Source organism: Mustela erminea, chromosome 4 (assembly GCF_009829155.1).
Source record: "Mustela erminea isolate mMusErm1 chromosome 4, mMusErm1.Pri, whole genome shotgun sequence".
Classification (NCBI taxonomy): Eukaryota; Metazoa; Chordata; class Mammalia; order Carnivora; family Mustelidae; genus Mustela; species Mustela erminea.
Genome location: NC_045617.1, coordinates 77132284 through 77146886, shown reverse-complemented (window position 1 = coordinate 77146886; position 14603 = coordinate 77132284). Strand labels below are relative to the sequence as shown.

At 35.2% G+C, this 14603-nt stretch overlaps 1 protein-coding gene and 1 long non-coding RNA gene across 4 annotated transcripts in view; one reads left to right on the top strand and one right to left on the bottom strand.

Moving 5' to 3' along the window:
- TRDN (triadin) overlaps positions 1-14603 on the bottom strand; it is a 379114-nt gene that overhangs the window by 197293 nt on the left and 167218 nt on the right. The window contains exons 11-12 of the mRNA XM_032339654.1: positions 12229-12288; positions 11123-11182 (exon numbers count right to left, since the gene is read on the bottom strand). Of these exons, the coding sequence (XP_032195545.1) occupies positions 11123-11182; positions 12229-12288 (120 nt within the window). The remainder of the gene's footprint in view (positions 1-11122; positions 11183-12228; positions 12289-14603) is intronic.
- LOC116588503 overlaps positions 12782-14603 on the top strand; it is a 48025-nt gene continuing 46203 nt past the window's right edge. Inside the window, exon 1 of one of the 3 annotated variants that reach the window (XR_004284978.1) lies at positions 12782-13045. This is a non-coding gene — a long non-coding RNA (uncharacterized LOC116588503). The remainder of the gene's footprint in view (positions 13046-14603) is intronic. The other 2 variants (XR_004284977.1, XR_004284979.1) reach the window with 2 other exon arrangements.

Here is a 14603-nt window from a genome sequence, read left to right as displayed (position 1 = left end):
TTTACATGTTCAGTTCCGTCTATGTTTTTTGTGGTTTTTTTTCCACCTTTGTCCTCTGATTTATGTAACTTAAGTATATACCTACCTCTACATCCGCATAGTGTCTTTCAGGACAACTATTTTTATCTGCTCTGCTCTTGATGTATTTTAGCATTAGCTTTTTCATTTGTTCATCTTTGTGACCTTATATTCTAAGATTAATATAGCTAACAGGATATGGGCAGTGACTAACATAATTGTTATACTTTTTCTTGAGACTGAAATTATTTTGTGAAAAACAAAAGAGCCCTTTTAATTGGGGAAGTATTATATATGCTCCCATGACTCCTTCAGTTAAAGAGGAAAATTTCCTAACAAAATTTTCTTGTTGTCTGAAGCTTTTTTCCTGTCTTTGGCACTATAAGTAACTATTACACAATCTCCTCTACCTTGAGTTTATGGTCAGTGGAATTTTTCCACTGAGCTATCTTGAGATATTTTTACTCTGAGGACAATTAATCATCATTCATATATATCATATATTTTATTTCCCTTTTTCACAGTCCTGGGTTTATATAGACATCAATAACACGTTCTTTGACTAGACTTAGAATAATATTTTATGCTATAGTAGACAATCAGGAGAGTGTAAATTCAAGTTATATTTAATGACCATTTGCTATGACCTCAATTCCTGGAATCAACTCTTAACCAAACTTTCATTTCTTTATAACTAAACCAATTAGGAGATTTTGACAGATGACCAAATTTTAAATCATGATAACAAAAACCTTCATTTACAAGGTTAAATAATCTGGACATCATTTTCACTTAACCTGATATTCAATTTTGGAAAAATTGAGTCTGATCAGTCTCTTTAAATTCAATATAATCATTCTTCTTACAGGAATTACCTTCACAGATCCCAGAGAGATACCCACTCCTCTTCTGCTTGAATACTTGGAATGGTAGACTTCACTTGTTTTTTTTTTTTAAGTTTTTGTTTTGTTTTATTTTATTTAATAATCCCCTTTACATCCAAGGTGTACTTGGGGCTTGAACTCACAGCTCCAAGATCAAGCGTCTCATGCTCTTCCCACTGAGACAGGCAGGCAACCCCTAAAAGATTCTTTACATAATCTTGAATATCCCACAGTGTCTTTCCCTACCTTTGACTGATGAGTCCTAATTCTCAGAGGTAATAAAGAACAAGTCTATATCAATTTTTAATACAGCTTTGATGTTCTCCCTGGTTTCTTGTTTCCATTTTTTAGTCCCATAGTACTCTTTTCTGAATATAATCTGATTTGTTTTAAAAGATCTTTTCTAAAGTTTTTCATTTCATTATATTCAAAAATTCTTATGCAAAATACAGTGGAAAGATTTCACTCTTTTCTCTAGATACAATATTTTAGTTAATGAAATCCGCAACTTCATTTGCTCTTGTTTTCCACACTATACTACACTATGTTGAGTTACTTTTTCTAAAATACTTAAGTATTGGCCCCATAGATGGCAACTAAAAAAAGTTGTCCTTTATTCTACTCTATAAATAAATTAAAAAAATTAAAATCACACATATTTCCCCTACCTAGAAATAGATTCTTGATGAGAACTCTTATGTTTTATTTTATTTTGTTTTGTTTTCCCATGTAGTGGCTACTCCATTTTATTGTGGTTTTATTACACTAATTTAGTTATAAGGGAATCAATCCTCCCCTCCAATTTCAGTCCAAATATCTTGGACAAAGTTCATTTGTTCTGCTCAAGGGATAAGAAGTAACCCTAACCTAAGACAGTTATTTCTTCATTCTCACCACAAAGGTTAGTTCAGAAATGAGCCCATAGGACCAGTTGTATTCAAATCAGGTTTTCTGTTTGAGCTCTCAAGAAGCCAATCTATTACCCCATCCCCACCCTCCCACCCCCATAGGACATAAACAAGGGAAGGTATAGGGCAGGGAGCACCTGATGTGGCCAATTTGAAATCATTTGAGCCAATACCAAGGGATCACAGTCTAAAAAAAGGAGAGATAAATCTCATTTAGATGGTATCATTTTACCCCTGGGTCAAGCTGACCTTGAAGAGACTTTACTCTAGAACTGTAATTGGATAAATAAATAAATTCTCTATTTTAAATGGCCTGCCACTTGTAAAAGCAAGTATCCTTGGTGATAAACCACTGTTAAAATTTTATGTGTTCCAATCTCCATCCTGTTTAAAAATATGTTAAATGCATCTAGGTCAAATGCCTAACAACATAAGTCTGTGGCATTCCCGTTCTAAATGTCTAATGGGCAACCTACCAGGAAGGAGACACAGTTTCCATAATCATGCCTTGCTTTCAGTGTGAGCTCTTGTATCTGCCCTATCTGGGCAGTGCTCACAGTACATTATAAATGTCTAGTTATTTTCCTCTTTTCCAAGGTCTTTAAGAACAAGTACCTTGTCTGTTACACTGTTCAATCACCAATATTTAGCAGATTTCCCTGCCAATATTATGGCCTTAGTAAATATTTGTCAAGTAAATGAAGGAAGATAAGTGGGATTTCTATAAGAAAAAGAATTAGAGTCACAATATATCCTCTCTATTTCTTTCCTTGTTGCTTATGCCTGTCTGCAATATGACTCAAACTAATAAGGGGGAAAGGAAAAGAACAAAAGGACAAACATACTAAAGCAATCCACAATCATCATTTTCTAGAGTTGGCAAAAAAATATGTGAGGGTTGCAAAAGACAGTGGGATTGATTTGGTGAACTCCTACTGCCTTTCCTAACTGATAACCATGGCCAAGTTACTTAACTGCTCCAATTCTGGATTCTATTAAATGGGCATTGTATTCCCCATTTCAAGCGTTGTAAGGATTAAATGAGAAAATAGTGAATATATTTAACTGTTACTACTTTGCAAATGCTGTTGAGAAAAAAATACATATTGGCACAATTTGCTAAGCTATTTCAAAAGTTTGCTTTTGGTAAACTGGGAAAAGCTGAACTTGAAGGAAATATCATTTTAATGTTTTTTAGGCTTTACTTTCAAAGAATGAAAAGTCTTATAGATTTAAAGGACATACAATTTTTAAAAATTAGTAGATATTTCACATCTATATGCTTACATGTTTATCTTAGATCACAAGGAAAACTCAGATTGTATAATCCCCAACAAACTGATGAAAATCCCTCCATATTTTCTAATGAAAAAAAATCTTATTTCTAATTGATATCTTACTTCTTATACCACTCTGTCTAATCTTATTAGAATTTAATTTCTGGTGTTTGCAAGAGAACACTTTGTTTTGATGTCAAATTAAATTAATTAATTTCTTTTTTTTTTTTTCAGAAAATCCATTCTAAATATAAAATGTGGTTAAAAATAATTTATATACTATGGGTACAGGAAATACTTAAAAGATTGATATGCCCATGCAAAAAGAGAAGAAATACTTGTCTATTTACTGATTTTTTTCTCATATGTATCTTAATCCTCCCTCTTGAAAGTACTTCACAAAATGCAACACAACTCAAATTTAGGGCTTATTTTCTTTCTGTCTTCCCTGGGAGGATAGTTCTGACTCTCCATAGCAAGTATTAAGAAGATTGAAATTAGTTACTCGTATACCGGTCCCTTTTTTTCCAGGCCCAATATGTTTTAATATAAACTCTTTCCCTTTCTGAAGTTTAAGATGTATTTTGAATTCTTTTTTTAAATCCAAATACCTTGGCTTCGTGTTAGAATTGGACCCAAACACACTTCTGTATTGTTCAAACCGAAAGCTAGAACATAGAGGATTATCTCCTGAGATCCCACAGCATGGGATGTTATTACCTCTCTCTCACCTTCTCTGAAGCAGTTCAGTTCTAGGCGGCTAATCCAGATGTGATATAAGAGGTAATCAAAGCTATCATATTAAGTAACAAGTCAGCAGACATTCCTGTATTGTTCCATCAAAAAATCCTTTGCCCTCTAGAGAATAAGCAACTATTGTCTTACATCTCTGTGATTACAAAACACTTGAAAATATATTCCTTTACCTTTAAGGCAATTCAAGCATTGTAAATGTTTTTAATATAGTCAAGCTGCCAAATCCAAGTTGGATTTGCAACCTAATCTATATGGGAACAAAATACTAACTTGAAAGGCACATACTGTTGCCTTATAATTACAAAGCACCCCTAAGTCAAGGTGGGGAATTACTAATTAGATCCGGTCTATTTGTGCCAGATTTCCCATTATTTACTTCAGTACATTTTTTAATAATTTCATTTACAGCATGCATTACTATAACTACCCTGATATCACCCAAAAGTGTGTGAAGTATCTGTTTCTTTGTAACTTGATATTAACTGGTACATTACTGCAAAATTTGTAGAACTCTAGAAAGAAATAATCTAGGTTTCAAAGTCTTTAGCAAATAATACTTAGCTGATATATTTGTCAAATTCTTCCCGAACACATATATGTGAAATACAAAATTCAAATACAGGATAACTTTCTAAAACCAAGTACTTTTCAGATAGGGAGGAAGAGATTAAGTGAGCATAAAAACATACAATAATAGTCTCAAAATACAAGTCTGGAAAATAGAAATTTGCTTTTTTAAACTAAAACTTAACAGTGAAAGCATATGAAAGATATAATGTTTATTATCTTACCCAGTGATATCTGTACATATAAATATTTCAAGGAAGCTACTTTTAATTACATATAAATTTATTTTAGTGGTCTGTAATCTGCCATGTAAATTATTTTGAGCACTAGTAGCTAGAACAATCTGTTACAAAAGATTCATAAAGTAAAATAGATGCTCTTCTATGTCTGGTAGGCATAAAATTTGATGACATATTCAAAGCTATATGCTTCTGTAAAGTATTACCTACAATCTCTCAATGACAAAAGTAGACTTACATAGAGAAATGAAATAAAATAGTCAAAGATTTTAGTTTGTGCAGAATTTAATTGTATTTGCCCCAAACAATAACTGAAAATATGCTATGGAAATAGATAGGATTGCATTCTTTAAAACAGCATAACCCTTATGAGTTTCGTGGGTTTTTTATGAATGAATAATTCTTTAAAAACATTAAAGTATCTCTCACAAACTTACCTGTTACCAGTCAGTGAGCATCAAGAACATTTTGATATGTTTTTTCCTAAAACTGAGGCTTTCAAATCAGACTGTATTTACTATTGGAGTTTTAGTTTTATTACCAGAGATGCCTAAACTTACATTGTATATCTTGCAAGTGCATGCTTCTTTTTATAAGGTAATCTAGATAGATTCTTCTTCCTAACTTGAAAACACCAACATTTTACTACTGGAGCATCTGTGGCATTATCTCCAAGAAGCAGATTATTTTTTTCACCCATGTGCCCATCAAGCAATGAATTCTAAATGATCTCTTAGTCTTCCACTTATCCCCTGTCCCTTTGAGCATCAGTCTTTCACACTGTGTTTTTATGTCCATAGGCTCTAAATTCACCTCCCAAAACAAAGCTAAATAAGATAAAAAAAGAGTCTTTACCCTTTCGAAGAGGCACAACTAAAAAACCAGGACTGCTTTCTACTCCATTTAGCCCCGCCCCCGCAGTCTGGCTTTCCTTCGTCCCATACGAGGCGCTCTCATCAATCCTGCCCTCCAGTCACGGCTTCTGAGTAACAGTCACAAGGTTGATGACTTCGTGATTCTTGAACCATTCATTTCTAAAATGTCTCTAATACTGAACTCTTTTGCTTTTCCTTTAACCTCTCCAGCACTTCCTTTCAGCCTCTTTTGCTTTATGTTCCATTATCTAATCTCTACATGTTGGAATTCCCCAGGTCTTGATTCTGTATTCCACTTTCTTTTTCTTTTGACACAGTCTCTCTGGGTAATCTCATTTATTCCCAGGGCAATAACTATGATTGATATGGATTTTTGTATTTATAGTTTGACTTCAGATTCCCCTCTGAGATCCAGACCCATAAATCTGACTGCTTCTTCAGAGTATATGGGTTAAAATCTTGACCCTGATATTTTCTAGCTATGTGACCCTGGGTAACTTACTTAACCTCTCTGTGTCTCAGGCTATTCAATTTATAATAAGGATTATAACAATCTATTTATTCACTTATTGTTAAGATGGAATGTGTTAGTATTACAAAACAGTTAAAATAGCTCCTGATACAAAATGTGAATGATATGTCATAGTCACTTGAAACTTAACATACTTCAGAGGAAACTCTAGATTGTTTCCATTACAGTTGCTCCCCATATAGGCTTCCCCATTTCAATAAAAGATACGATCTTTTAGCTGGTATACCTCTTCCCTTTTCCCTCTCTTACCCACTATCAAAATTAGTATATACTTTGTATGAAACATAAATCAGAATGTTTTCTTACACTGTTAACACCTTTCAAGTGTTTCCTATTACACTTTTAATAAGTACAACACTTATATATATCCTGTGGGTTCTGACTGCTTGTACTTCCTCCCAGACATATTGCATATATACATATCACACACACACACATACACACATACACACCATATTCACATTTACATGTTGCATAAAGATGCACGCATTGATGGTTGGATCCTTCTAATATATCATATTGCAATTTAGATGTTGTCTCTTAGATAAGCCTGCTCTGACAAGCTTATCTATTTAAATAGCTCCCCAGCTTTCTGCTATTACCCCAAATCTGTTTCCCCTGTGGGCCTTACCCCACGTTGTACTTATGGACATTATGTCCACTAATTCACTGTGTGCCTCCTTTATCAAACTGTAAGCTCCATTAGGGCTTATGTTCATTTATCTACCTCTGTGTACTTAGCACCTAGTACCATGGCTGGTAGGGAGTAGGCATTAAGTGAATGTTGCTGGCAAGAAGGCATACAAGAATAAACGAATGAGTGAATTAGCTTTTTTCTAGCAGCTATTCCAGAAAAACTAGTCTGGTTTTCCAATATCTTTCTTGTAATTTATATTCCAATTCGGGGAAAAAATAATGTTGCAAAGTGTGATAATGAAACATCATTTTACTCCATTATCAGTTATCATGTCAAAATCACCTTCATAATTAATAGGCTCATAAACATTACAGGGTGGTAATGAATTTAACTCCAAAAAGTATAAAATAACTTATAACTCCAAAAAGGCCCACCTGAGAGAAATAAATCATACTTTTGACCCATTTCTATAATGGTTTATGTGTTTTCTCCAAGTTATAATTATTGCTTTATAAGGAAAAGCAATTGTTTTTTTTAACCATTATCATCTCATCAAGCACTAAGAAAATTATTTCTTCAAAAATGTTATTTTGTGACATAGAGAGAGGAAGAATATGCATGCTTCTTTGGTCTAGGGTTTAGGTAAAGAACAACACAAATGAGTTTAAGTATGTCTCCTGGGCCCTTCAAATTGCCACATTCTTACCATGCTGCTTGACTGAGCCATCTTTGTACAATTCAGGTCTTCAAAAACCTTCTCTTATTATATGAGTTTTATCTTATAAACCATGTCTGTATCTTACGTAGAGACCTTGGACAACCTCTTTCAGCTTCCATTTTACCCTCCTTCCTCTTGGAAAACATGGAACACCAAAACCCCACCTCTTCCCAATTCCCTAGCAGTAGATGTAATTCTACCAATCAGACCCACCTCCAGGAGGCTGAAAAGCAGAAATGTGGCTAAGGTTACTTGGGTGTGAGTCAGTTGCCAAGGCTGGTGTCAACATTCCCAGGGTCTAGTCTGTGGATAAGAGGCAGCTTCGGTGACTGAAGCAGCTTTCTGACCAGCTGGTGTGCCCTGATCTCAACAATGCAGGAGCAGCCCCTTGACTGCTGTCCTTCCGTACTTCCCATACTTCACCACCTGTGTACACAACAATTCTCCTGTACAGGAGCCCTTCCGTCTGCCCTAACTTAAGCGCTGTGTTATGTCTAACGCTCTGACATAAGCATAGGGAGATGGTTTTTAAAAGTTTTTATTTTCTTTCTTGATTGTTTTTCTTCATGGTATTTAGGCTGAAACATATCTCATAAGACTGTAAAAATATCCTGGTGACGTTTTTCCCCATTTCACATAGCGTTTTTTTAAGTGGCAGCTATTTGTCTTCACAAGGACAATTTGAAATATATACAAAACAAGAGATCATTGTAATAAACTCTGATGCACCAATTACCTAGTTCCAACCACTATTCATTTGTGAACTGACAATTTTATATCATGCAAAATCCCATCCACATTTTCCCTAGCCCAGATCATTTGCAAAGTGTGATTTACCAGTTTCAGGCAGCAGAGGCTCATATATCATAGAATTTAAGTCTTAGGTTCATTTGCATCTATGTAATTATAATATATAAATATAATAAAATAAAATAACAATATAATAAATAGGTAACTATATGTTACATAAGTGTAAATAATATAAAATTCAATATAAATATAATAAAATATCACAATAAAACCCATCAGCATCTACGCATATACTATGCTTGTAAATTTTCTACTCTTTGGGGTTAGAGTAGTAGCATCAGACATTCCGCCATATTCTTCCAACTGCTTTAAGAAGAAATGATGTGTCTGCTCCAGCTCCTCAAGATTTCAGGTTATTTTCAATTTCTCTCATTATCTCTGGAAATTACTACTTTCACATTGCAAACTTGCTGTTTTTAAACCATATTGCCTCTCACATGAAAATACAGCTGGAGAACTATTAAACTCTAAAAAGAAACAGGAGTTAAATACCAGTATTGGTTGAATCTGTCTGTCTGTCTGTCTGTCTCTCACACACACTCATACACATACACACACACAATTTTGAGTATTTGGGGGTCAAGAGCTTATAAACAAACAATTTATACATATTTCCATGAGGAAGCTGAACTAACTTTTAAGGCCAACAGTATCTTGTGTCATCAAAAGTAAAAATGACAAACACACACATGGACAACTGGTTCCAAGAAGGACAAAGCTGTTTTTCAGCACTGGCTTAGCAGCCCTCCCCATCTATGTTGAGCAGCCACCCAGGACGTTCTCTGTATTAATGGATGACCCCATGAGCACTGGCCTTGTAGGAAGTGAGTGAGTGAACCCTGACATTGTGGGAAGTGATATTGGCAAAACCAGTTCTCTTGCCAGTGGTATACAACCTCACTTTGACATGACTGCTGGGCTAATAACACGGGTCTCCCAGTAACAGAGAAACATTGAATTTTCCTATCACTCACTGTATATAAAGGTGTATCGCCTTTCTCCTAAAAAACTGAAACCAAACTAAAATGATAACCACACACATCACTGAGTTTTGGCGAAAGTATTTTTCTGAATTTGCATTTGCAATTGTATAACAAAAACTTTGAAGGTTACAATTCAAAACTTCCTTCTGCAAATACTTGGCAAAACTGATGGCCCAGAAAGGAGAACTTCGTTTCCCTTTAGCACCCAATCACGGCCCAGATACATAGACCCCAGCAACCAAGTTCTCAGTATCATCATATAGTCAGAATTGCATTTTCTCTTTCTTATGATAAGATACATATTTCACCAGGGAATGAGGAAAGTTTTAAATCAAACAAAATCAATGAGTGTTCCATAATACAACAGACTCTACAGTAATACATCCTTAATAATAAAAATTTGAATGCAAAGTATTTGGCAATGAGCTCAGACTCACAGAACACCTGGAGGTCTCTTCCTGAGCATTTCATGAATCATATACCATCACGCAACTCTTAATATTTAAAACTTTTTTTTTACCCTGCATGATGTTGAGGATTTCCTGCAATTCCTATTTGCTACTTTTTGCCATCTAGTTTGGCATCCTGTGGGCTCCCATTCCAGGATCCTTCACCATTACATTTCCCCCTCCGACAGAGGTTTTATACTTCCTAGGAAAAAAAGCTTTTTACTGATGCCATCCAATCTTTCTCTCTGCACACAATGGCTTACTTTGAAGTTCTCTCTTCAAATCTCCTTCACTGAAGCTGACCTACTGCCTCATTTTCTAGGGCATTGTTTCCAGCATATTATTACACAAAGAAGATCTGGAAACCTCTTTCACTATAAGTGTTAATAACTGAGAAGAATTAGTTTGCTACCGTGTATACACAGGCCCTCAGAAATTTGCATTTTAATAGAGGACAATTCCTTCATAACTCAAAGGAATGGAATATCTCTAATGGTGGAATTTCAAGCATCACTGACACCAGTAGAGGAAATATTTGGGATGAGAACATTTAACACCAAACCATAATATCTCATGATACAAGACAACTATCTTTTTCACCTAGACTTAAGCTTAACCTGAATAGAAGTCGGTATTCATGTTTGAACAAGAATTAAAGCACAACTAAATATAAAGCAAAAATCTAAGCTGTTGAACAATACTATTTCTTAATGGGCTGCATTGTTCTCTCTGAGCTTCTTAGCTTTGCAAAATGGTGTTATTATGCTCCGTAGCTCTTCTCAATTTCATTATGTCTTCACCAGGATGGCCTTAAAGTTCTCTTCAGCTTCACTAAGCTTTAGACAGACTTCTGTCTGACCTTAGGCTCCTGCCCTCCCTTTTCTTAGAGCATTTACTTCAGAAGACTTGTAATTGTAAATTCTTTCTCTGCTCCTTTGAGATATGTTTTTCTAAAAGGCTCTTTCCCATTTTCTAAACTTGAGAATACCTTTTTCAGGGATAAGGGAACCATCCCTTTGAAATGCAGTCATCATCGAGAACAATAGTACCCCAATCGCCTAGTTTCTTTGGAATAGTAAGGATCTCCCTCCTTTAGGGTGTCTTGCTCCAAGTTGTAAAAACACACTCCTGTCATTAAGTCACTAAGAAAAAAGTTTACTTTTCTTTGAGTAGGCCAATTAGCACACACAGAGGGCTTACAACTCTCCATCCCTTTGCAGCTCTTAAAAATCCTCCTGCTTTTTATTTCAGTGAAATTGAGTTCAGAATGAGTTGTGACCTCCCTCCTCTATTACAACAGCCTTGAATGAAGTCTTCCTTGCATGCTTAATTTTGTCTAGTGCAATGTTTGCTTTGACGGCCTGCACATAGAGAGATTTAAGTACCTATACCCAGTTTGTTTATCTTTTCCCCAGATCCTCTCATGAACAAGCATCATGAGCATAACCTAAGGAAACAAAGTACAATACCTTTTTTTTTCACATCCACAGCAGTGTCCTTATCCGTTTTCTTTTTGACATCTTCTTTTTCTGGTAATAAAATGAGAAAATTAGAGGCATCTACCTGGTTAATTCTCATATATGTCAGGGCACACATGACAGCCATCATGGCATCCAACACATCGTCTAAAGAGTAATCGGAAATCAGTGCCATACTCTTGCCAAACATGAGTAAACTAACACCTTCATGACCGAAGAGTGGCTCTGGTGTGTTTTCTCTTCAGGAAAGGAGAAGATTTTTGCTAAGCTCAAAATATAATTTCTCATGACAATGGAAACTTTAAAGATTTTATTTATTTATTTATTTATTTATTTATTTGTCAGACAGAGAGAGCGTGCGCGCACAGGCAGACAGAGTGGCAGGCAGAGGCAGAGGGAGAAGCAGGCTCCCTGTCAAGCAAGGAGCCTGATGCAGGATTCGATCCCAGGACCTAGGATCATGATCTGAGCCGAAGGCAGCAGCTTAACCCACTGAGCCACTCAGGCGTCCCGACAATGGAAACTTTAAATGCCATTACTAATTATGGTTTAATTCAATAGTTTTTTCTGAAAGTCATTAAAAAGAATATATAGAAAGTTCTCTGGGCTTATCATGCCACCAGAAGCATGTCAGAAGCTCAGAAATCTCTGGAGATCACGTGGGACTTCAGAAGTACCATCTGAAAACAACCGTCTAAAGGAGTGACAAGATACAGCAAACCAATCAACTACTGTTTCCCCCTATACATTCAGTAGTTGTCCTTTTGAGAGACACTTTTTATTTAACTGAATGAATAGGAATGCTGGTATTTGTATTTGCAGTCAAATGAAGTCAATTAGACTGAGCACCACTCCCAAGGAAGAAATAATTCCATCAGTAAAAATTTGTAAAAAATGTTAAGGCATGACTTTTCTTTTTAAATATTTATTAATTTCAACCTTATGTGGAATTTTTATAAATCTCAAGAGTGCTTGTTAATGACAGTAACAATAAAATTATTAATTATTATTCATTCTCTCCTAGAAAACAAAAGCTTTGCCAGTGGCATTGTAAAGGGATACTAATTGACTTCTGAATTAGTTTTTAAATTACTTACCTTTCTTTTTTGTTTCAGAAGTCACTTTCTTCTCAGCTTTCTTCTTTTCCTCTTCTTTCTCTAGAGAAGAGAATTTAGTACAGAAAAACCAAGATTTGAATGAAAACTTACTGTTAAATGAGTTCTGCCTCCAGATAGTTTTGTGACTTTGAGCAAGTGATTTAATCTCACTAAACCTTATTTTCTTCATTTGTAAAATAATAGTACTTCCCTCAAAGTGAGCTGATGTTTACAAAGCACTCCACACAGTGCCTGGCTCACAGTAAATGCATAAAATTGTAGGTTGCTAATATTGTTTATAAATAATGAACAAGATAGTTTGAGCTTTCCGAACCAAGCAATTGCCTGGTGCCTAAAGAAAGATAGTAATATATGACATTAAAACCTCATTTCTAAGGAAAGATACTGCAGGTAAGCTAAAAGAATATTCTCGTTGTTGTTTTCTTTTTGCATGTTCAATGTCATTAGAAATAATACACTAAGCCATAAATGATATCTATTTTGATTTAACTATTTTTCAAATCTGCTTCTTGTCAGCAGGCCTTTGGAGGCTGGTGACATCTGTCTGGCAGTATGCTGGGGACATGACTTTCACTGCCCTTCCTGAGTGGTTGTATCAACGAGGGTGCTCAGGTTTTTGCACCCAGAGGTTGCGGAAATTCTGGGTGCCACAGAGATCGGCATGTGGTGCCTCTAGACTTCTCCATGGAAGATTTCTTTTTCAGAGATCTGACAAAGTCTCGGTCTGACAGCAGAGGGAACCTCAAATGCCTCACTGTAGCCAGGTAAAAACTGGATATCCCTGGACATGGTTCCGGTAAGTGTACTCATTTCAAAAAACAGTCCTGCAGAAGTACAGAATTCTCGAAATGGAATAGTCAGTGTTTTTAGGTTAGAGTAGGGTTCATGATGGAAACCAACTCATTTTCATCCTCAATTAGTAGTGCTATTTACCTTATATTTGAAATATCTTTCTCTTTGTCACTTGTCTCTCATCGCAAGTATAGATGCCAAGCTTTCAAAGATTTTCAATACCCAGAACTATTATGAGATTGTTTCTATGCTGAAGAAATTCAATGCCTAGTTCTAGTGTGAACGCTGAAGTTGTCTACTAATGATTGCATCTTATTAAATATAGGAATTAATTCATTCCCTTAGGTGTAGAGATTTTTTTACCTACAAGATCAAAGACAACACTTTCAGTGTTAGAAGTATAATTTATAAAGAACCCCTTCTCATGACTTCTAGAGATAAGCTCATGTCGTAGGAAGAAATAGATTCACACTCTGTCTAAATGTGTCTGTGGTGTACCATCACAGCTCATCCAGTCAGAAGGAGAAAGTCGAGAAGTCCAATTTTGATAGTTCCAGAGTTCCAAATAAATCAATTGAATTCCACTTGCCTTTTCCTAAAGGTTTATGCATATTAAATATGTAAATCGTGTTTCAAATTCTGAATAAAGATACTTTTGATTTAAGTATCATTACTTTCAGCTTGTCTGGGAGAAATTTTACATAGCAGGGTATTTTCCATCTTATCTAAAAAAATGCATATGCCAGACAAGTGAGTTGGCATCTGCTAAATGTTTGAGTCAGAAAATGGGTTAATTAAAATACAGATTGCTTGTAAATATTTCTTAGCCCACATCAGACATCAATGCTGGAGTCACAATAAGATCACAACTCAGGATCCAAGTTTCAGTTTCCTAATGTAGAGAAATAAATATTTCATTTAAAAGTTCATGCCAATTAGTTAATCTTACACTGAACTTCAGAATGAAAGTCGATATTTGAGGTCATAAGATGAAAGACGTTCTTTTCTTTTTTTTTTTTTAAAGAGGATTCTCTTGTGCAATGAATCCTACTCTTTAAATTAATATAACTGGAATTTTATTGTGGTGATACAGTATTCTTGCCTTAGTTCAGATTGAATTAAAGCTTCCATTTACACTCTGCCTGTGATTATGGCCATCCACTGAGAGAGTCATGAATAAAAGCAGAAGTCCACAAAAAGCAGGTATAAATAATGTACTTTAATAACATTTTTATGAATTAGACCTTTAAGCTGTCATTATGGGGCTTACTTTATTCATGGTGAATTCATTTAAAGCATCAACTTCTGAAGATTCTGCATTTCTTCAAGCACTATTGTCTCTATTCTATAGGTGACTTGGCAGCAGCAGAATTAGTGGAATTATAAAAGACACAACAATTTAATTATATCCTGCTTAGAAATAAAAGTAACCCGTGTTTCTTTTATGAAAATTCTCCTTCCCCAACAGTCAACAATACTCTTCCCTTTCCACCTGCTATGCACCCAAATATTTCATTTCCTCCTCACCCTCTCCTCCAAATTGTTTTCTGTTTTGACTGTGG